Source organism: Cupressus sempervirens, chromosome 11, assembly GCF_028749045.1.
Source record: "Cupressus sempervirens isolate cs-2001-9-10 chromosome 11, ASM2874904v1, whole genome shotgun sequence".
NCBI classification, from domain to species: domain Eukaryota; kingdom Viridiplantae; phylum Streptophyta; class Pinopsida; order Cupressales; family Cupressaceae; genus Cupressus; species Cupressus sempervirens.
The window spans coordinates 287,699,019-287,722,786 of record NC_143128.1 but is presented as its reverse complement, the minus strand read 5'-3'; the positions used below and the strand labels follow the sequence as shown (position 1 = coordinate 287,722,786).

At 37.0% G+C, this 23,768-nt stretch overlaps 1 protein-coding gene across 1 annotated transcript; it reads right to left on the bottom strand.

Annotated features, from left to right (window-relative positions):
• Positions 1-6,965: 6,965 nt before the first annotated feature.
• LOC149529232 (ER membrane protein complex subunit-like protein (Protein of unknown function DUF106, transmembrane)) lies at positions 6,966-23,263 on the bottom strand. The gene is made up of 8 exons (XM_089811795.1): positions 23,068-23,263; positions 22,884-22,977; positions 22,541-22,660; positions 22,407-22,455; positions 8,194-8,293; positions 7,892-7,953; positions 7,654-7,715; positions 6,966-7,408 (listed from the first exon to the last, which is right to left on the bottom strand). The coding sequence occupies exons 1-8, from the start codon at positions 23,217-23,219 to the stop codon at positions 7,304-7,306; spliced, it is 744 nt and encodes a 247-aa protein (XP_089667921.1). The 5' UTR covers positions 23,220-23,263; the 3' UTR covers positions 6,966-7,303.
• Positions 23,264-23,768: the final 505 nt, after the last annotated feature.

Below are 23,768 nucleotides of genomic sequence, written 5' to 3'. Positions count from 1 at the left end.
TTTTTACACTGCACCAAATTTTACCACTTTTTTTCTTTTAAAAAAAAATCAAATTTTACCAAATTTCAAGTTTTCTACACATGGCAAATTTTCTCATTTTTTCCCTTTTTCTGAATAGCCAAAATTTTATAAGTTTTCTTCCTCTTTTAACTTGACTCTTAGAACCAAGTTCAAGTGAAAAAAGGTACAAACAAAACACCTTTTGAACTTTGGTATGGTTATGCATCTAATGTGAAAAAGGCTTGTCAAAAATTATCTACCATCTAAACTTAGAACAAAAGAGGGAGTCCTCATTTGCAATTGGGTGATGGTGTGAAAACCTCACAACATCTACCGTGTACCCATATGATCGTCCAATCCTAGTAATTCCTCCTAAATGAGCAATCAAGGATGTAGATTATTAAAGCCGACATGCATTAAAGTATAAATTCTTGAGAATTTATATTTCTTTGTCAGCACTTGAGGCATGGATTCATTGCTCATGGAAATTCAAAGGTGAATTGGAGATCGTGTCATCTACAAATAGTTATTTCTTGTTTGTCTTTACAAGCATGGCAGACAAGAATTGAGTTTTTTAGAGAGGCCCGTATTTTTAAAACCATGTGGGTTTGTTTGTCAAATCCTGGCATGTGAAGTTTAATTCAATTGAAGAGATGTCTACAAAGGTTCATGTGTGTGTTTATTATCCAAGGCTCCCTCTTGAGGTTCAGAGAGAAAATGTTTTGAAACAAATTGTTACTTTGCTTGCTAAGCATGTTGGAATTGCTTAGGAAACCCAAGATTTTAAAAACAAAGTTATTTCTTTTGTCTACATCTATGTTGAGATTGATTTAAATGACATTATTGAATTCTTTTGGATATTTATTTGGGCTCTTCTTCGTGCCTCCAATAGGTTAATTATGATTCTCTTCTTTTTTTTTGTTGAGTATATTGTGAATATGATCATTGCCAATGTCAATCCCCTCGAGTTAGTAGGAATGTTGATACTTTTGTTGGTGGCCCTCCTCTGCCTTCAGTTCCAAAGGTAGGTCAGAGAGATAAGAGCAACGACCCTATGCAGATAAATGGTCGAGATAAGGATGGTTTCATGTCTATTAAACCATGAACAAAGGGGAGAGAGATAGACAACATGATAGATAAGATAAGATAAAAATAGTAATGTCCAATAAAAGACCAGAAAGAGGTCTATGGGACTGAAAGATTACAGCAAAGTAGGACAGAAACCAGCAGGAGCACGCAAAGGTGTCCGAAGAGAAGCAACAAAACGCAACAAAAAGCACTATGATACTTTCATGGGTAAAAAGAAATCAGTCACAGCATGAAACATGTGCCGATGCATAGAAATATTATACTGTCTCGAACCATTCCCAGAAAAATGTCGCTGGTGCATATAAGCAGAACGGGATCTGACATGTCTAGAAGGCTCATCAAGCCGAATAGAGCTAGAGGGCCTTTTCACACCACGCAAGGGGGATAAAGGTGTAAAAAAGGCAGTAATGAGCTGAGTAGATGAGGGTGGGTGTAGAAGTGGAGTCCGAATCATACTATCCCGAAGCATAGTAGCCTCACGAAGATACAGTGCAAGGCATCTCTGATCATAGTAGCTGAAGAAATCATAGAGAGAAACACTCTCTGAACAAACAAAAGAATCTCCCTCTGATCTCATAGTAAATAGGGAATCGGAAAAGAAAGTGAGTTTCATTTTCCACCTCCCCCGAAGTACAGAACACACAAGTCCGCTCCTCTCTGGCAATCTGATGATCCGACTGAGCTCGAAGATGGTGAGAACCAACTCTGAAAGAACCTAAAGAAATCCGCAGGGCATGAGACCAACGTCGTGAGAGATAGCTGGGTCGGGTAATAATCCCATCTGAGATCTCCAAAAAGTGTGTCGCATAAAACGACATTCGTGGGCGTAACCCCCCAGGAGGGTTAACCCAAGTAGCAGTAATATAACATCGATAAATATCAAAACGAACATGCTCATTCAACTCCTGCCGAGAAGGGAGAAGATGAGCAGGGGCATCCAAAGAGAACTGAAAAGGAGGGAGACAATCAATATCAATCCCAATAGAACTCAGCAAAGAAGAAACCTGCGCATACCAACACCACGCCCGAGCACCAGACTCAGCAGTCGCTGTGGAAACTGAGGAGCAATAAGCTAAATAGGAGTAATGATCACAATCACTCGCCATATCAGCGAACCCACGAAGGCGATGAAGAAACCATACTAAGTCAAAGATGGCTGCGAGTTTGAAAGGATGAGCTCTAAACTCAGCAAGAATGATATTGTGGGGAGTAGATCTATGACATCTGATGATGCGCTGTAAAAATAAAGTTTGAACCCGCTCAATCGATGCCCAATCTGAGCTAAGGAGAGAAGGGCCCCAAACCACAAAGCCATAAAGAACAGTCGGTCGAACAAGGGCATCAAGGAGAGATAGCTTAGACGGGGTATCCTGGAAGTGATGTTTGAAGCACTGTTTCTCAAGGAAAGCATGATGAAAACTTTAATTATTTTGAGTTTTTGGATAATGTGATCTTGGAGGAAGGGATTATAGTTTTTGTTTATTTTGAGGCAGCTATAGTAGGTATGGATATGTAGGAGTAGAAGCTTTGTGTTTTGAGTCAACACATTGGTATGTTGCAAGATAGCTCTTCTACCATCCCTAGGTTGGAGCTTCCCTATGCTTCCATTGACTTACAAGATGACATTGTCCTAGCAAATTTGGCTAAGCAGGTGCATATTTCTGGCAAGGGACAAGGCCCATTGTTGGGTTTGGTTTTGCAACAATGTCCTCATAACAAAATTTCATATGATAACTCTTCTAAAGGTGGGTGTAAAAAGGATCAAGAGAAGATTAAATCTATTAGGGATTTGTTAATGGAATATGGAACTTTCAAGCTCATTGATGTTAATTTTTCCTAATCTTTTCAATGATTACCATTTTCCAAGAATGTGAGGGTGTTGAAAAGCATCCCTTGATAAAAGGCTAATCATGATTTGATTGTTCACACACCAGACATCTTTTGTGTTCAAGATTCACTATACCTCTCACATTTGGTATTTTGGTTAGTGTAAGTGCATTGGTTCTTAGGGAAGTTCTAGAGGTTGTGTGTTTTTTTGGGGATCCTCACAAGATAGCTCCCTCTTGGTGGATTTGTAATCAATCTTCCATCTCTAGGATTGCATTTTCCTTGGTTTCTTGTGAGGTTATTCTAATTACTAATCTTTATGCTCCAATTGCATCTGTAGTAAAATCCATCTTTGAGCACTGATAAAGTATCTTTAGTTATGTACTCCTCATCATCTTTGGATCATTGGTGGTCACTTTAACTTAGTGTTGAGTTTAGAGGAGAAAAGGGGTAGGCTACCTAGTTTGGGTCCAATTTATAATGTGTTTCAAGCTTAAGTGGACTCTCTTTCTTTTGAGAGTGTTATGCCCTCTAATGGGCCTTTTACATGGAATAATAGACAGTGTGTACAAGAGGTGATCTATGAACAGCTTGATAGATTTCTTATCTCCTATTTTTGGGTAGGTGGTGAATTCATTACTAGTATTGAAATTCTAGATTCAAGAGCTTTTGATCACCGGCCAATTAAATGCTTTGCTACTTTTGTTGGTCTAAAGAATCCATTCTCTTAAATTTCAACTTACGTGGCTTTGAGTCTCTTTGCTACATGACTTAGTGGGTAAGTAGTACAGAGAAGGTGGCTCTACTTATGGCACAACTATGTTTTTCTTTGTTAAGAAACTTAATTATTTCAATTATCAATTAAGAGACGAAATACGTCATGTTTCGATAACCTATTGTCCAAAAAGAGGAATGCTCTTGCTCATCTTCTAGTGATTACTCCCTACATTCAAAATTCTAGATTCTCAAATGTTGTTGGAAAAGTTGAATCACATGACATGCGAGATGTGGATGAATGGAAATGGAAATGTTGAGTAGATATTGATTGAAATAGAAGGCTCGAGTTGAATGGCTACAAGAAGGGGACAAGAATACTACTTTTTTCATCACTCTATTTAGGCTCATCATAATAAGCGTAAATTTCCTCTTGCTGCCTCTGAAGGGCTTTAGATCTCTACCATGTTGATTGTTACTCACGAGGCTTGTCAGTTTCATTCTACTTTTATTGTCAAAGATTGCCCTCCAAGTGTTGTGGTGGGTTGGATTATGAATGGTGTTACTTTTATTTTAGTTACTTTCAATGGAGAACCCTATGAGCCTTTTTGGTGCTTCCAAAGGCTGGGTTGGATTATGAATGGTGTTACTTTTATTTTAGTTACTTTCAATGGAGAACCCTATGAGCCTTTTTGGTGCTTCCAAAGGCCTCCACCAAGGGGATCATCTTTCCCATTACTTATTTATTATTATGATTTAGGGTCTTGCTCATTCTCTCAAAGTCTCAACCTTCTCAAAGCTTAATTCAAGGGGTGGAAGTGAGGCAATGGCTTGCCATACCTCTCGATTCACCAATTTGTGTATGAGACTAATCTTATGGAACTAGCTTAGCTTAGGAAAGTGGAATTATTCAAACAGCAAGGCAATGACTTGCCTAACCTCTCGCATTTCCAAGTGCAATTTTTTCATTTGGTTGTTGGTCAACAACCATCATCTTACTTAGAAGATTTATGTAGTTGTGGTTTTTAAAGCTCGTCGGGGCATATTTTGTGTCATGAGAAATATTTTGCATTTTTTATATTAAGTGTTGAATCAAGCTTGCTGCCATCTCTCTTTTGTGGATAAGTTTTTTGTTTGATGGAATAAGGATTTTGTAAAATCTTCATTTCTTCAAGTTGCTTAGACTCTTGGCTTTTCTTTTATTATATGGCATATTTAGTTAGAGAGGAACCCTCAAATCTTTCATGGTGAGTTGTCAAGGGCCCATCACTTGTCGAAAATTCTCCTTTATCACTTGTGCAAAATTCTCCTTTCTTTGGATGAAATTATTTTAGCAAAATGTGAGTTACAAAGGTTGTAGGTCTTACTAATGTTATTCATTATAAGTGGCTCCATTTTCCTCCTCTAAGGCCAACTTATGGGAAATAATGCAAACACCCTTTTTTTAAGATAAACAAGGCAAGAAGGTAAAGTCCTCTACAAGGCTTTCTAAAGTTCAACATAGACCAGCCTTCTCTCAGGAAACTCAAGTCTTGCTAGTATTGTTGGAGTTTGTATGTATTGCTTGGGGATTGCTCAATTTAATTTTCCTATTTATAAGGGCCATCATTCCAACAACTCCATGAAGGCTATAGCTATTTTGCATGCTATAGAGCATTGGTTGTGCTCTTGGATGGAGCAAGTGGTTCATCTACTGACTTGATAAAACGGTGAGGATGTTAGTGTTAATTAGCTTTAGTTGTTAATCAAACTCTTAATTTGTGTGCTTATTTAGATTTTGTTACTTCCACTCATATCCCTAAAGTGTGTAACAAGGTAGTTGATTGTCTGACCAAGTGGGCATTTTAACCAAATGCAAAACTAGAATATTGTGGACAAGAATCAATTTCCCTTCACTTTGTCTCAAGGATTAGATTAGCTTTGTATTCCTTCTTGCCAGAATAAATTTTAACCCCTCTTTTATTTCAAATAAATTAAGTTGGAATACATGTGAAACGTAAATTAAATATAATAGATATCCCTCAAGCCTTAACCCTAAGCCAAAATGATAATCCTTCCACATAATTGCAAAAGTGTCATAGAAATTTTCAAATCATCCAAACAAAAAAACAATGCTATAGAATGTTGAGAGCTTTGAATCCAATTAATAATATAACAACCTTTTGCCACCTTGCCCCCCAACTGTTTCCAATTTACCCATCATTACTCCATTTAATGCTATGCTCTAAAAGGTGAGGACGTAAATTTTCTCCAACTATTTAACATGACGTCAAAAAATGACCCAAACAGAAATAGTTATAATTGTATGAAATCTTGGAGCTTCGAGAATTAGATCTTCATTGGCATGTGCTGTGAACAGCTCGTCTCCATAAACTAAAACAAGTTTCATATATCTTATTACAATCACGCCGCTTAAGATGATGCCAGAAAAAAGCTGTGATTGTCATTTACCTACACATATTGTCATATAGAGTGGCAGAATTGCACATAAACACTCTTTTCAATCAATTTAATTAAAAATATATACTAGCTGTAAACCTTCAAGAACTCCCCGGCAGGTGAGGAATTCAACAAACAGGTTTCGGCATACCTAAACCTAAAAGGAGGTAATAATTTGTGCAGACACATACAAAACCGTCATTGTAAAATATTTAAATTCATCCACTGAAAAAAAGAATGCCGAGTTTGGATCCAGTCAATATAATAATCTTGGAGCTTAAAGAATCAGATCTTCGTTGGCCCACGCTGAAAATAGCTCATCTCGATAAATAAACTAAAACAGATTTTCATCTATCTAGTTACAATCATGCCAATTATGATGATGCAAAAAAAAAATTAAAAAGCTGTAATTGTCATTTATCTATACATATTGTCGTATAAAGTGACAGATTTGCACAAATACACGCCTTTTCAATCCATTTGATTAATAAGTTTAGCTAAGCAGTAAACATTCTGCAGGTGACGAATTCACCAAACAGGTTTTGGAATACCTAAGACAATTGTATACAACATACATCCCATTAATACAGGGCACCAAACCTCGTTACCCTATTTGTTAAAGATTCAAGAACCATATTTGACAAATAATCTGTCCCTAACATGGTTCTTCCACACATTCAGGAGAGGAGTAGAATTTAGCCAGAACATCAGAAATCTCTCATTTTCGATACAAGCAAATTTAATATAAAAAGAAAACATACCGAAGGTACCATAGTAAAAGCCCGGTATAACTCACAGTGATACAACAATCGCCCTGCATGAAATGTGATTCCCTATGACTGCACTAACCATAGACATTAAAGCGAAACAATTTTTGCATGTCCATTTTTCAGAAGTGGAAGGGAAGTAGAATAGCTGAATTATTTCTTATGGTAAGGTACCCCTGAAATTGTAGGCTTTTTTAGACTTGATGCACCTCCGGTGTTTACAGAAAATTTTAGCACTATGAAAATGCCGTGAATTAGACCAAAACTCATATCAGATCTTCTTCTATTCCTGTCAAATAATCCTTTGCCTATTTTTTTCATTTTTGTAAATTAGAATAACTTACAAAATTCAAGCAAAACAATTTGAAATAACACTGTAAAGTGAAAATGCCTCAACTCAAAGAAAATGTTTAACATACAAAATGGAAACGCCAGTAGCAAAATAGACTACAATTACACAGAGACGACTAGCTTGCAAGGTTTCTTAAAATTGCTTCCGCTCTCTGCTCTATCCTGGGCAGAGCCCACTCATGCTGAATTATATCTAGACCGTCTTTCTCTGCGCCAAGAGTCTGAAACCATGTCATATAAAATTTCAGTAATTTCAAAAACAACCAATTTCAGAACAAAGATTCTATTATAAGAAAACAAATTAACAAAAAAACGTTGCATATGGATAGATCATCTTTAAAATTACTGTCCTAAATAATCATGAAAGACTCGAGCATACAGATAAAGTTAGAAGGTGACGAGATGATTCAGCAGATATTAACCAGCTATTAAAATAACTGACATGAATGCACTACCAAAAGAATACCTTGGATGGATCAACCCCAAATCCTCCACTCATTTGCATCATTCGCTGCGTATCGTCTAGCGCTGTGTGGGTCAAATAGTTGGCACCAAAAAGTGCAAGTGTGATCAAGCAGTTGAATCAAACAGAAAGCACTCGAAACAAAAAACCCAATGGAAATGTGAAAACTCAGAAGTTATTGATGAAAAGCAACTTTGACATGTTAAAAAAAACAATTACATAAAATTAGTTTGGTACTAACCATTTTCTTCTCCTAGGATCAAGCTAAACAGTCCCCTCAGACCAAAGAGGTTTAAAAAGTACCTGCAAACATAAAATATAAAAGCATTTTAGCTAAAGAATTATCTACCAGTTTATTTCAGAAAAGAATAAATGCAGCAATAGCCTCTTTTAAAATTTTCAGAGAAGCCAAAACATGGATCATTGTGTGGAATTTCAATTTTCTTAGTTACCTGACCTTCCAATGAAAGATTTCCAAGACAACCAACCTAATTATGAAAATGCTTTCAATAAACAAGCCTCAATTCTTATCTAATTGCATACCATGAACGACTGCTCACATAGCTGACATCCACTGTGCTCAAATCAATTCCATTTTGTAACATAGATCGAAAACGCTGAGTTAATGGAAAAGGTATCTTTGCTGCAAAAAAATGAATGGAAGCGCTTGGAGATTAGAAAAAATTGCAGAAATACTCCAAAAACAAGACTTGACCAAAACTACAGTAAACTGCAATATTGCAAATCCAAGAGGAAAGAGAAAGATCAAATATCATATCACCAAGCTTTGGGTATAAAGGTGTCGCGGGAGTTGAAAGAATAGCAATGGGAGCTGTGATGGCTCATGTGTACACAAGAAATCTATGATTCTACGTCTATTTAGAATTTCAGAACTAGCTTTAATGTCATGGAAATTTAAGTAACATAGTTTTGCTAAAAAAATACTCAGGCTGATCTGTGGAAATAGATGCCACTTCACTACAGCACTTTAGTCTTAACGACATTGATTTGATGCAGAATAACAGTACTGTCAGATGTCTATGTACATGATGGCTGCAAAAATAAAAGCAGCATCTATGACAAATCATGGAAGCTCATAGCACATATCTATTCAGTTTCTATCTGCACAGTAATTTATCGCTGCTGACACAGTTTTTGTAAAATAATTTGGTGTATAAATTGCAAGGCAATGTCCCTGTCAAACAGATGCCACTTGTTTAATATTAAAAGGAAAAAAGCTCAAAAAATTTCTGATGGAAAATAATCCAATTTGAAGCTAAATTCAAAATACTGCCTTCCTCCCAAATAACAAATAGGAAATTTAAAAATACCAAAAAACTGCATATCCCTGGTGACAGATAGCAATTACTACACAAAACTAATGGTACTGACTTGTGAACTTAAAAGAAAACTATTTAATTATTTCACTTGCATGCTACCCCAAGGTTAAGGTTTCTGCACAATAGAGCAAGTTAATAACAAATTGAAATGACTAGAGGATGTCCCTCGCCAAAATCACAAGATACAAGAAACAGGATTTGGGATGAAACGATCTTCTCGCACCAGAAGAAAGGTGATGAGGGCACAACTTTAGACACAAAAGGAACACAACGAAAAGGAAACTTCTATTATCTCAAATGGAAAACTATTACATGCATTACAATCTAAACAAACTCAACCATATGCCCTATGGGCTACAACATTATCAGATTCCGGAGAAAAATAACCTTCTCACTGTACAATCCCCCAAAACTCTCCAAAAACTTCACCACCATGATTGGGGCTAAGAATAAAAGTTGTATTTTGAAATTTGGCGATTGGGCGCCCAAAACAGAGGATTTGAAATTCAAATTAGAAGTTGGTGTGAAAAATAGAAAGTTCAAGAAAAGTGGTCCAACTTCCGAGAAGCATAACTTTTGATTCGAGACTCTGATTGACAAACCATTTACACTGTCGGAAAGCTCTCTGAATGCTCCATGATGCTATGGACCACCTATGGTCATCCCACATTTTTCAGGGCCATAGAAGACTGTTTAGTGTTTCACCAAAGATTTTTCAGGAGGTCTATGAAAACTTAAAACTGCAATAACTTTTAAACAGTGAAACATTTTGACCTGATTCTTTTTCCGAAGTGCTTAAAATTTCAATTACCACCTTTCCCTGAACCCACTGCCTCCAGTTCTTTATAATTATGGCCATCGTACAAAATAGCTCATTTTCCTACATTTTCACGTGCTTGAAAGGCAGACCCAGAAAAGTAGTGGTGGAATTCTGAGAGTTGAAGTCTCTAATTTCCCAAATGGGTATCCAAATATACATAAAAATCAAACAGAAACAATCACTCGATATATTTTTGGGTGATATAGGGTTGCCCTAACACTGCTATATGCTCCTTCATCAAAAGGTCTTACCCTAAAAAATATTTAGCTTAGCCAAGGCATTATCTAAGAATATTCTCTCAGCAACCTCTTATTCTCCATAAGAAATATTTAGCTTGGCCAAGGCATTATCTAAGAATATTCTCTCGGCAACCTCTTATTCTCCATTTTCTAAAAGTCTGACAACATTACTCATTAATTCCTCGGTGGCTCTCATGCCATATCAGAACCATATTGGATACACTAGATGGGCACAAAAAAGGAATAAGTATTACTTGGATACAACATTAGTCTTATCGGCAACAAAAATGTAATAAATGGTTAAACTGTATGTTACTGAGTAATTGAATAGCCAACATTCAACACAAAAGACTTCCCTACTGGATTCTTTAAACACTACAGAAAAATACACAAACCAAACTCGTGCTTCAAAGTTGCAGCATGAACCAAAACCTCCCAAAAATTATGTATTCAACATTCTGGCTCTTGTTCCAGGAAAGCAAAAATATGTTCATTTCAATTTGCCACATCCCTCCTAACTGCTGAAACTTTTGATGTTTGATATATTGATGCCCTAGATAATATCTGGTTTTCGTAAACCATGGTTTTGTTTATATTGATGCCCCAAATGGTATTTGGTTTTCATACACAATGGTTTTGTTTATACTGATGACCTAAATGGTATTTGAGTATCAAAAATATTGGTTTTGATTAAATTGATGCACTAGATGGTAAATAGTTTTCATTTCCTGCTTTCATGGAACAGTAGTCCAGGTAGTGCAGAAGGAATAATATGATGATTTAGTTCTTATCTCAAGTAACGTAATTTGATTGTTTCATAATTCATATCTATCTATTTATATATCAATATAACGGACTGACTATTCTTTACTTGACAAGTGGATACAGTAAAGGCTCTTCCTCCGAGGAAAGGGGAGGAGGCAGTATCATCGAGAAACAAGGGTGCAAACATGGTAATGACATGTAACTAGCTACTTGGAATTTCGGAACCGGTAACTACTGACTAGGTCAAGGATAGTGCTACCTAGAAGGTTAGGTCCTGACTAGGATCTTGGTCTAGTGGTGTCTGTATGTAATCCTGCTAGTGATCCGGATCATATAGAGACTTGTGCATTAACAGGCATCTTCAATTGCTCTTTTCATTAAGCAGTGCTTTGAGTGGTAACTTCCAAGTTATCATTTCTATCAAGGATTAAAGTATATAAATATAAATTAAGGGGTTAATCATGATGAGACTTTAAAGACAAGTATGTCAGAAATATAGTGGTTGGTAGGATCCTCCCCAGTAGGCATACAAAAAACCTGTCATGTCCATAGGATACAAGTCACAGATAAGGTGAGGAATTTAACATGTTAAACATGTTGAGTTAATTTGTGGACAAGTTGCACAATCCATTGGCTACTGTAGTCAGTTCGTAAGACTCCAGATACAACCCCAGTCAAGTGTCAGTGCTAAGTTAGCAGCAGCTATAGAGTATGTCCGACTGAGGCTTGTAGGATCTTACAACAGTTCCTGAACAGCTTGTCTAAACATGTTTTCTACCCTTGCGAAGGGTCAGGCCTGCTCCTAGTTGGAAGTGAGCAAGGGAGTATCAATAATTGATCCATGGTTGGGTAGATAAACACCCCACTGATATTTTCTCCCCCATGTTGGAAAGTGGAACATAAAGAAAGACAATTAGCCTCCTAGTTGCTAATTTTGAATAGTAAGAACCCTTCCCTTTTCTTCGTACTTTGCTTAAGTTAGAAATAATAACATGCATATTTTAATCTACTTTGAAAGTTATCCTTCCAATTAAACGTTATCAGCATTTATATATTTATTTAAATTAGTTTCATTTCTGATTTATTATATGTTTGAAACTTTTAGCCATTGCCATCTTGTTAAAATTTTCTGCATGTTACACAATTTGTAAAAAGCTACTCCACTTTGCAATACTTTTTGTAAGATAACTTTCAAGGTAATGATTGATAGGATTAAAGTTTAAAGCAAAACCACCTTGACCTTGTTTATAAGGAAAACGAACTGTTTGTTACCAGTAGAAAGGTCCACGACAAGTTTTAAACAGTATTATAGTTTCTTGAGAGGTTATATATATATTATACAAAAAAGCAAAAAGGAAAGGCATGCTGTTCACAAAGGACATTTATAAATCTCATAACAGAGCTTGCCCTTGCAGTTGATAAACACACACATTCATCTCTATCCCATAAAAATCATGTAACTTTTAGGTACAGATGTCTAAATAATGGGCTTCTGTAAAACACCATGACATATCAGTCATAAGGTGCCTATCAAATGAAGATCTCCCCTTTCGTGATAAGATTAGAATTCACAGCAGTATTAGAAAGCTCTTATGTAGTCTAGATTGATTTGGCATTTTCAGAGTGGACACGCTATGCAGGATCATCCTGGGAAGACTTGAACTCGAACTGTATTTTCTGAAGGATTTGACTAGGTCTTCACGGATCTCCTTTTTTTGATCCTATAAAGTTCCATTTCAGTATTGCAAATCTTCTTTTGGACTGTACACTCCCACTAGATTTAGAGGTTGGGTTCTCAATTATCTGATCAGGCCCAGTGAAGATTCATACTTGATCTGATTTTGCAGAATCTGTGCCCTGTTCATGAAGTTTGGACCATAGAAACCCATCCAGAGTGGTCAACTTTGGAGAGTCTACTTCAGATATAACCCACAGAGTAATTGACACAACCCTAAGAAGATTGCACGTCTGATATTTTCAATAAAAATTAAAATGGTGAACATCTAATAGCCATATATATTTTGCATCCAAACTTCAATATCGGCAATATTTTTGCTTTTGGATTTTTCTCATGCTCCAGGCACCCATCAAGCCAATTTGTATTATTTTGAACTCTAGATGTTCAATTTCTAGAGTATGTGTTGGGCATGCAATGTCCAAATCAGTTTTAGAGATAAAACCATGGCATGTGTGTGTTGGTAAGATTAGAAAACTCCCTAACATCTCCCAACCACAACCAAAATACCCAGCTGTCCCCCACAGCAGCTAAGGCAAAATTCATTTTTCAAGAAAACAACACAATAAAAAAGTTGGATCTTTGTGCCTAAGTCGCCGAATCGTGGGAGTTTTCCAAGGATGAAATGTACCAGAATCTAGTTCTGAAACAAATCAACTGTGTTACACATCTGGAATTTATGTTTTTAAAATCTTCAAAGGTTTAGTTATTCTAGTTTGATTTTTAAGATATTTTTAAAACCTAGACTGCTGATTAGAAAAGAGCTCATCTATGATGAGATTTTGGCTTGATCTTTTGATACAAAAACCTGAATTTAAATTAGAATGATATGTTTCAAAATTTGAAATTAGTAATGGTATTGTTTAGCATATGTATAGGTATATGACATTCTAAACTTAATTCTAAGATAGACAGACAAACAGATACGTACATACATATTTGTATGAACATACCAAAAACGTACACACACCCCTACAAAAAAAATTGCCATACCAGTGTTTCATACCCACATACCCGTACCTTTTCCTACTCTCGATCCAGCAACTTAACTTTGTGCTAATAACCCTAACCCAAATGATTATTAGTCCCACCCACTCTCTAAGCAGTCACAATCTATATATATAATTTGACATCCAAGCCTTGCTCCAGTCCCACTCAAGTTTCAATGGCAAAACTGGAGGTTGAAGCAAGGGTGAGAAACATTGTACATGAGAGCATTAAGAATGAGAGCAAGAGCAAAAGTAAGTGCAAATTCTTCCTCAATCAAACATTGAGTCATCACATTCTTCAAATCTAAAGGTAAGCTTTGGCTCTACATGACAATTTTGAGTTTTCTTTTATTAATTTGTTGTAATTTTACTAATTAGTAACCAATTTGGCAAACTAGCCGGATGTTCACCTGTGGGTGCACATATCCCCGCAACCAAAATGGATATCTGATACAGCCCTGACACATGTAGTGCCTCTCCCATTTGACTTTTGTAAGTCGTCCTAATGGATGCAACCTTGCTGATCTTTTGTTTTGATGGGATCATGATTGTGACCCTGAGCGGTCTACACCGTTGAGGTGTTTGGATTTATGTTTCTGTATCAGTTGCTTTGTTTATGCTTTTGACTGATCTTTGAGATTATGATGTGATTTTTTGGTTCACTAAGGTTTGTGCCAGTGGTTACCAGGATCGATGTGGTATCATGAGGTTGTTCCATGATTATCCTGAGATGTGTGCAGAGATTGCACTGTGTACTTTTTACCATGCTACACTGGACTAGGTTTCTGTAGCAGTGGTTAGTCATGTTTATGACTATGGTTGTTTTTGTATTTTAAATGCCTTTTTAATGCAGAGTAAACAATCATTATTAAATGCGTAAGTAATTAAATGGATTGTTCATGTGAGATTATTTGGTTATGTGCTGCGGACATTTACCTTTTTATATTTCTGATTAGAGAGATATTTGTTACTCATGTGATGTTTTACATTTGAGATGACTTGAGGGTCAAATGTTACTCTTTGATTCCAGTATCATAGATATTAGACTACTATGTTGTTCAGTTAATCATATTGCATGATGATGCCATTTTGAGATGACAGTGTGTTTTATGATGATATCTGGTTATCTGGTATTTGGACATACCTCTGATTATGTTATGTGATGGATTTAATGCTATGGCTATTTACTTCATTCCTACGTTGTTATGCTTTATGCGAACGTGAGTGATGTAAATAGATTATTCTAATATAATTAAATAAATGGTTAAATTAGGTGATTTAATGCATTTATTGCTTCAGCTATGTTATTATATGCAATTGCACTTGATCGTGTTGTTTAGTGTGCAGGATTTATATCCCTAGCAGTGGCACATAGAGTTAGTGATTCAACCTTTCATATTTTACCAATGTCGTCCTTGTATGGTCGACATATCCTTTATTAAAATGTTTAAATTAAACCTTTCGGTGATTATTAAATCCGAACTCATTTGCATTATGTGATTAGACAAGTAAGCGTGTTTGTGCATTTAGAGGTTCGCATTGTCGCGAAAGTTGTTTATGGAGATTTATGTGTTTTTTGGGTTTTCGGGTTTTTTAATTGATTTATTTTAATTTCTGGCAGCTTTGCCATAGATGAATTCCTATTTATAGGAATAGCCTATTTTCGTTTGGGTCAATTCGGAGTTTAACTAGATTGGCTGGTTAAATGCCCTAATCGATTATTCACCCGAAAAGTGAATAAGTATCCAAAGAGGAATTTAATTCCTCACTTCTCACTTTCAAATTGGAAAGTTGGAGAGTAAAACCCAAAATCCTCTTCATGAGGATTTACTGTTTTGTTCGTTGTGGGAGCTACGGGCGTAGGATCGTCACGAGGTTGGGCTCGTTGGATCCAGCTCGGGGAAACCTTGGATTGCCGCGATTTTCAGCTACTTCTGCAGGATATTTATTTTATGGTTCAGATTCCCGTTTTGCCCTTTTGGCTGTGAGGTAGGGCTTTCCTGTTTTATTGTTTCTGCTCCGTTTCTGCTTCTGTTTTTGGTAGCCGTTTGTTTAGAGGCTGAGAACTAGTGTTCCCCTCCGTTTTTGTATGCTAGTTCTACCCGGTTGGGCGGGTATGAACATTTCCCTGTTTTTTGGGATGAGGGTTTGGGATTTTATGCCGTTATGCTGGCCGTTTTTGCATACGGTGTCCGATTCCATTTATTTTTGGATTTTTGGGGTTTTCGAACCCAAAGGCCAAATGGGTTTTAATTTTGAAGTTTTCCAAATTTTTGGAGTTTTTACCTCGTTTTGCGTGCCGCCCTGTTTTCTCGGATTTTCTTGGCACAATGTGGGTCGTGGACCTGGATGATCCGTTTGGATATCAATCAGACCACTTTTGCACCTTTTGTTGCATTGGGATGCATGTCGCACCTGTACTCCCGACTTTGTGTTCGGTTGAGTGATTTGTTTCCTGTTATGGTTTCTTTTGGACCTTTGCTTTTGTTTGTGAACGCTAGGACTCGTGTAGAATCCATACTCTCGGATTGAGGCCGATTGAGTGAATTCATGATGTTTGGTCTTGTTGCATCATTGGGATTCGTGTAGAATCCATACTCTCAGATTGAGGCCGGTTGAGTGAATTCATGATGTTTGGTCTTGTTGCATCATTGGGATTCGTGTAGAATCCATACTCTCGGATTGAGGCCGATTGAGTGATTTAATGATGTATGGTTTTATTGGCTTTGGGATTCGTGTAGAATCCATCCTTCCCGTGTTGCTTTCAGTTGGGTGTTTTCTTTGCATTGTGTTCTCATTCCTGTCCTTGTGTTATGATCTTCGTGATGGTGGTGCGCCACACACGAGTACGTGCGCGTACATTTGTTGGGTGACTTGCGAGGCTCGATCTTCCGTGAATTTTTCGGAAGTTATGATCATTGGGGTTGGGATGGGAGTATGCATGCCCACGGGCACTTGTTGTAGGATGAGCATGGGTAGCGTAGGGTAACATCTGGAGGGGGCTTCTATCTCGCAGCCCGACGATCATGGCGTCATGGGTTGGCAAAGGAAGCTTTATATAAGTGATAACTAAATAAAATGTGACTGGTAATAAAACTTAAGATAAGTAAAATGTGTGAGCACCTGATTAAGTTCGAGGACACAATGTGTGAGCACCCGTTTAAGTTTGAGAACACACAATTCAAGCTTGGGCTTTTTGATGCCAAGCGACTCTCCAGGATGTCAGCCCCTACATAGTAGCCTATTGAGTGTCTGACCAGGACCTTTACTCCTTGCATTGTCTTAGGTTCTTGGTTGCAGCCATCATACTGTCTAGCGTGAGTGTTAGCCATGGATGTTGTGTTTTATGTGTGTTTGTGGTTGGATCATTATCTCCATCAGCACGGCGGGTGTGGACCTACGGGTGCCACGTGGTTGGGAGGCGTAGCTACCTTCACCACTGCTAGGGACTGGTGTACAGAGACGGTCTCTTATCCTAGTGCGACCGTTGCTGGATGTTTTCACTTGGTACTTCGGGTTTCGGAGTATGCTTTCTTGTGATTTATGCTTTCATTGGAATGCTTGGATATCATGTTTAGATGATGATAGTTTACTTGACGCATTCCCTTATCATGATGTTTAGCACATGATTAGATGATGTTATTTGATTTAGTAGTATATCTGTTGCTTACTGTTGTTTAGCATGTGACAGGTGATGTTATCTACTGTAGGATTATCTTATGCGTTATCACTAGCATGTTAGATTTCTTTATGCTTATATCGTTGCATGTTTTTAGTAGTGATGTCCCTATTACGATAGTACCGACGATCTGGTTGGTGGCTTGGGATGTTACGCGCGGGGGATGGCTAGGACCCACGATGGTCTTATGATGCTATTAACGGTTGGAAGGAACCGCGCATTTATTTGGTTGTTTAGTTCTGAAATGTATTTTGTTCATTGCGATGTTTATTTCAGTATGTGCTTTGCTTTTATGTTTTAGATGGTTAGATGTTCCTCTTTCCTTGCTGTTAGTGCTCTCGAGTGTTCATTCCTCGATTTACGTGGATCCGGTACTCCCCGATGTGGAGGTTTCCTTGTTTGTTTAGCTTTTTGTTTGTGTTTTGTGTCGCGCTGATTTGTTTCCTCGCGCGAGATTGTATTTTTCTCACGCGAGACTGTTTCTTCCTCGCGCGAGACTGTTTCTTCCTCACGCAAAAGAATACACTTCCCGCGCGAGAATGTAAATCTTCGCGCAGCGCATAGGTATCCTCGCGCGAGAATGTGAATCCTCGCGCAAAGCTCACTAGTCCTCGCGCGAAGTGCGGACTTTCTCGCGCGAAGCGGTGAAAGATCTCGCGCGAAACTCGAGACCAGTTTTCTTTCTCGCGCGAGAAACAGGGGCTATCTAGGCTTGTCGGATGAAAGTTCGAAAGTTGGTTTTGGACACCCTTTTGGTTCTTACACCTTCCTAGTTCAAAACAGATTTCCTAGGGGTTTAAAATATATCGTTTAAGTATAAGTTCTTTATACTTAAGATATATTTTAATATATGCGACAAATCGTTTGAGATAGCTTTCAGACCTCTCGGAGATAAGTTATGGATTCTAGGAGATTTCAGGGCTTCAGAAATCCAGACTTAGCCAATTTTCAGGGCTTCAGGATTTCAAGCTTAGCCAAATTTCGGGATTCTGCATTTTACCCCAACTTGGTGTTTTGTTGATGAGTGGTCATTTCTTGTGCCCTCATCTTGTTGTGGTGGTTGTTGGCTTTTGTTTGGGTGTGTCAGTTTGGTAGTGGCGTTCGGAGATTCGTTGGTTGTCGGGATTGTGTTGAAGTCTTCCGTTGCGATCTTGGTGATCCCTGTATGATGTTGTCTTGTGCATTCATACTTGTAAAAATATATATATATATCTTGGCTTGATTTGAATCCTTGTTTCCAAGGATCTTCGGGCGGGGCATTACAACACACCGATACTATACCCACACATACCCAAATACCTAAATCTTCCAACCATGCTGGATATTATGTGATTTGTTTTTTCTCTATTTGATGGAAATCTTCCTAAAATTAATTTATTAAACTTCATTGATGCAATTTTTTGATAATGGTATAAACAAAACCTACAGCATATGAGAAAGACAAATGCAATGTTTTTCTATTTCAGAGACCCATTTCTTGGGTTATGTTCCAATGCAACTCTATTATTTTTGCATATTGTAAATTGTTAAATCAGCTTATAATTATTAATGTAGCAATTATGTGTCTATATTGCTTTTGACATTATGAAAATATTCTCTGATAACTTGAAAAAATATGTTAAATATGTAAGTGGTTTTTACAAATGCTGTATCTAGTCATATCCATATTAAATTTTAATGCTCTTAAAAAATGGCCATGTCTTTATCCGATACTGTATCCATATCCGTGTCCATGCAACTTCAAATTTGGGCATAATTTACAAATTTGAGAAGTGTCTATGTTGCTTTTGACATAATGGAAATATCCTCTGATAACTTGAAAAAATCTGTTAAATGTGCGAGTTTTTTTTACAAATGCTGTATCTAGTTGTAAATTTTAATGCTCTTAAAAAATGGCCATGTCTTTATCCGATACTGTATCCATATTCGCATCCATATCCATGTCCACGCAACTTTAAATTTGTGCATTCACAATTTACAAATTTGAAAACAGTATTCAGTGTTTGAAATAATTTCTTCTTTCTGCAAATTTATAAAAATATGAAAATTTAAAATTTCAATTCAAAATACAATTTTGTCTTTTGTGTATCCTCTGCTTTTGTGATTCATGTAACCTTAAGTAACAAAAACAAAAGAGGAATACTTGTTTTATGGAAGTTCCAAACAAAGGAACAACATTTTGTGTATTATCTGCTTCTACATTTATTGCAAGCTGAAGTTGTTAGAATGGTGAGGGTTGTCGTTGCACCAAAAAATGGACCTATCAATGCCCAATACAACCAATAGTCTTCTAGAATCACAAGAGGCACATAAGCCATGGCGCAAGCCCCACGAGGGATGCTGGCCCACTATCAATTGAGTCCTGATAGCAATATCATGATTCGACTTGCTACAGAAAATATCTCCTAATTAACAACCTTTGGTTTGTTTGTAGTTTGAGAGGTGAAAACCCTCTTGAATTCCACATTTGGGATCATGAATTCCACAATTGGGATCAAGGAAAAAAACCCTTGTTTCCAATCTTGCATGATTTCATCTAAGAATTACTGGGGAATGTTGGGATAGGTATCCTAGATGGGGTAAAAAGGGCTTCAATTTGGGGACAGCAGGGGTTTGGCAGCGGCGGGCGAGGGTGCTGTAATATACTACACATATAGTACTTGAATTGCTAAATATAAAATGATCTATAACAATATAAGAACTATTAACTTTAAATACCAATTACTTGAACATAGCACAATTGCAACATCACTATCAAAAATATCATAAAGATAATTACAATGAGTAGCATGATATTAAGACATGGACAAAATCATGTATATTAAGACATGGACAAAATCATGTACATACACTCATAAATATGCATATGTATTGTGTGCGTAACAATGACCTTAATTGTAGCCAGTAAACCCCCTTTCTATCACAAATGATGCATCTACAACTTTTTCTGGGAGAAACCCCCAGCGGCGAGATGGTAACACAAAGGCAATGGTGGGGGAACTTGGAAGCACCAATTCCCCAACACGGGAACGTCACCAATCCAGGTGTGGGGAAGTTGGGGAAAGTGGGATGAGCCTGCAAGCTCCACTAGGGAATCACAATGGTACTGCTTTGATGTGGATTTATATTTTGCTAGTGTTACAATAGTGTTTTTGGCAAGTAAAAATCATCATTCCATCACTGATGAATATTTGAGGGTTCAATATACAGTTTCAACTTTTTGGTGAAATCTTGGCCATCATAAAAAGCTGGATTTAAGTTGATACAGTCATACCAGCTGCAGATTGACATCATCAAAAGGTTTTGGCACTATTTTTAGAGCTAGCCCAGCTACACAAAAATTCAGTGATTATTTTTCAAAGGTGAGAAACCATTTTTTGAAATATTTATTCCTGAATTGGCAGGCACCAGCTGTGAGGAAAGTCTGTGCATGCTCTTTTGGCACGTTGAGGTCTGATTTGTGTTTCTAGTGTCTAATTTGCATTACATCAACTGCAAGTTAGTTCTAGAATGGTCCATTGTAAGCTCCTACCAACGCAATACAAATGTCATATCGGTCCATGCAGCCCTTAACCCAGCTGGTTCAGCTGGCCAAACCACTCCAATAAGGTCTATATGAGTTGAAAATTGTAATTTTAGATCTGATTTTGGTTTCAAAGCAATTTTCAATTTTCAGTTTGCTATTTGAATTTTTTTCTTGTTTCCAAATAAGCAGAAAATATAAGAGAATATAAAGGGGACGTTACAGTCTCCAGGAGATCAGATCCTTTTCTATTGCTCCTATGCAAGATCAGTCAGTGTAGCAACTGTGGCAAAATTGGGAGGATATTGGGACTCATCAGCCACAGTTAAAATAATCCTTTGTGAATGGCCTGAAGGCTCTTCTAATCTGCATTTCTTTTAAAAATGATATGCAGCTGCACTTCCAGAGATTGCGGCTAAAAGAAATAATAAATTGTTTGGAAGTAAGAATAGCATTTGGGAAAGGTGTGATGCCAGAATAAAATTTTCAATTTTCCCTTATGCTAAGCTGTGTAGCGCAGAAGATTAAAAAGCTCTCTTGAATTATGATAAAAAAGCTTTCTTAAGTCCCAATCCCACAATGGACAATGGAGATAATTAATAGAGCAAAGGAGAGTGTGAGAAAATCCAAAAGCTGGTTATACAACTTCTGTTGAATTTGACTTTGACAGGGCAAGGAAAAGCAATCCAGACCCAGCGGAAGCAAGTGCTGTAAAATGGCTGGAAAGTAATTTTGTGATTGGTGCCTCTAATTATCTTGATTCTAAAATAAATAACCTGGAAGAAGCACAAATACTTTTAGATGGAATCAAATTGACAAGATCAGTCAACTGTTAAAAGCTCCAGGTGGAAGGTGACTCTCAATTCATCATAAATAGATGCAAGGATGGATCAATTAAAGGCTGGAATCTCAAAAATATACTAGATGAAAATATAACAATCGCTGGAGCTTTGAAAGTGAAGAATTCTCTAATTGTTTGATAGATTGTAGTAAACTCACTGATTCTTTAGCAAACTGTAAAGTGCTCAAATCACTCTTTGCAGCTAAGGTGAGTACCGATGCTAGCAGTGGCCAAGAGAAATTTTTGTCCAAAATGATCAAAATGTAAACCACTTCCCACTTTCAGATCTCCTCTAATCATAGCAATTAATGATTGAAGTTAAAGGTGTCCAGCAAAGTCAGGCAAACACAGTCTTGTTTCTAAAGGTTTGCAGCAAGATGGCACTGGTCCGCATAGAGCATGGTTAAAGGACTCATCAGAGACTGGTGTTTATATCATTGACAATTATTTGGAAGTAATGGCAGACCAATATGTTCTGTATCTAGTTATTAGTTTTGCAGCTTTTCTTTTTCCTGATGTATTGTCTTTTGTTATGCTTTGTGGCGGCTTTTTGATTGCGACTACAGAAAATTCTTTTAGTTTTTTCACACTTGGGGAACAGACCCCAATAGAACCAACAACTATTCTAGCCAAAAATAATCATGCTCTTCTATGCTTTATGTTTCCGATTGTTGATTAAAAATGCAACATGTATTGAGCTATTACTGAGGTCATACAAAAAAAGAGATTCTAAAAATAACATGTAGAAAACCAACTCAGCTTAAGTAGAAGAAAAACTGGACCAGTTGGACAAAACAAATACAGTGAGAATGGAAAGTCGCAAACCTGCTACGAAGCCAGAGAAGAAGAAGTTAACCCAAGCAAAGGTCAATGTCTACAGAAGTAAACATAGTATGTTTTAGGTCAGATTGCATGCAAACCAAATGCAGCTCGTCAGATATAGATGCGTTAATACCTACCTGAGGTATTATCATTGACAAGTTTTTTTTCATCATATCCATCGCAAAGTTTGGATCAGAGATCATCTGTGCTTGCATATTTTGCCCCTGACCTTTCGGGACATGTAAAAGTCCATTTTCCTGCAAATAGAAACAACCAAATTCGAATTATCATTTGATGTCATCAGACCTTTGATACAGATTTTCGAATTATAGGGTTTCAAATATATTGACGTTTCTTCAATTTTAATCCAATAGTTGCTCTTGCTCAAGAAAGATCCAGAGATTGAACCATTTAGGGTATCAGGTAATAGAAAAAAAAAACAGACTTAAATACCAAAAAAAATGAGACATAGTGAAACACCTCGTTACTGTAGTATGTCCTGCGTGCACGAAATGACCTGCCGGGAATCAAAGCCGCCGCAGCCCTCAAATTCCTGACCCTCAAAATTAACTGTCTGCATACCAAGCACAAGAAATCAATAAATGAGTTTGTTTCACAAGTGCTACGATTCTGGACAAAACAAATATAGAAACTAAGAGCTTACCCTTCCTTAACCACTTTAACGTCAGGAGGCTGGGAAGATTTCATAAGTCTGGATACGAAGTAACGTAAGATGCCGATCAAAACCATAACCACAGAAAGAGGCACCAACACCCAATTTCTGATCGCTGTGTCCAACACCAATTCCTCCGCCATGACTTCGCACTTGGCCCTGCTTTGATCGTCTGTGGCAGGAAATCACTTCATTGCAGGCTAAATCTTCTTTATAAGGATTTGACCTTTTCGATCTGGTTGATTTTTATTATTTTTAAATAAACATGTGAGCATCACCTAGATCCAACGAGTGTTAAAGTGTTCCATTCATTCTCATGAGAAATGGATCCATTTTGGATCACTACTCATGAAACACGGGTCCATGAGTTTTGACTCAAAATCGCACAGTTAAAATCTAATAGCAATATCACAATATGAGGTGAAATTTTTTCCAAGAGGTGGCGTTATAAAATTAATATTAAAATTACAAAATTGAAAAAAAACAAAAAGATTTATCATAGCAAAGATTTAATAAGTACAATGAACAATCTAATTGGATTAGCTTAATTCAGTGTGGTGATGAATCACTATCAGGTTTGTGGTTCAATAATTTGGGTCATGGCAATTCGAAGTTCATATTTTTCAAAGTTCAATAATCTAATCTATATTTAGAGGCAATGAATTTTTATAATTAATGTAAATAAAAATATA

What these genes read in the sequence shown, in the direction of transcription:
- LOC149529232 (XM_089811795.1), bottom strand. Translation starts at nt 23,219, where the DNA reads ATGGCGGAGGAATTGGTGTTGGACACAGCGATCAGAAATTGGGTGTTG. An exon ending in GTTAAAGTGGTTAAGGAAGG is followed by an intron (nt 22,978 to 23,067) that starts GTAAGCTCTTAG and finishes CTTGGTATGCAG; the next exon opens with ACAGTTAATTTTGAGGGTCA. An exon ending in TGTCAATGATAATACCTCAG is followed by an intron (nt 22,456 to 22,540) that starts GTAGGTATTAAC and finishes TTACTTCTGTAG; the next exon opens with ACATTGACCTTTGCTTGGGT.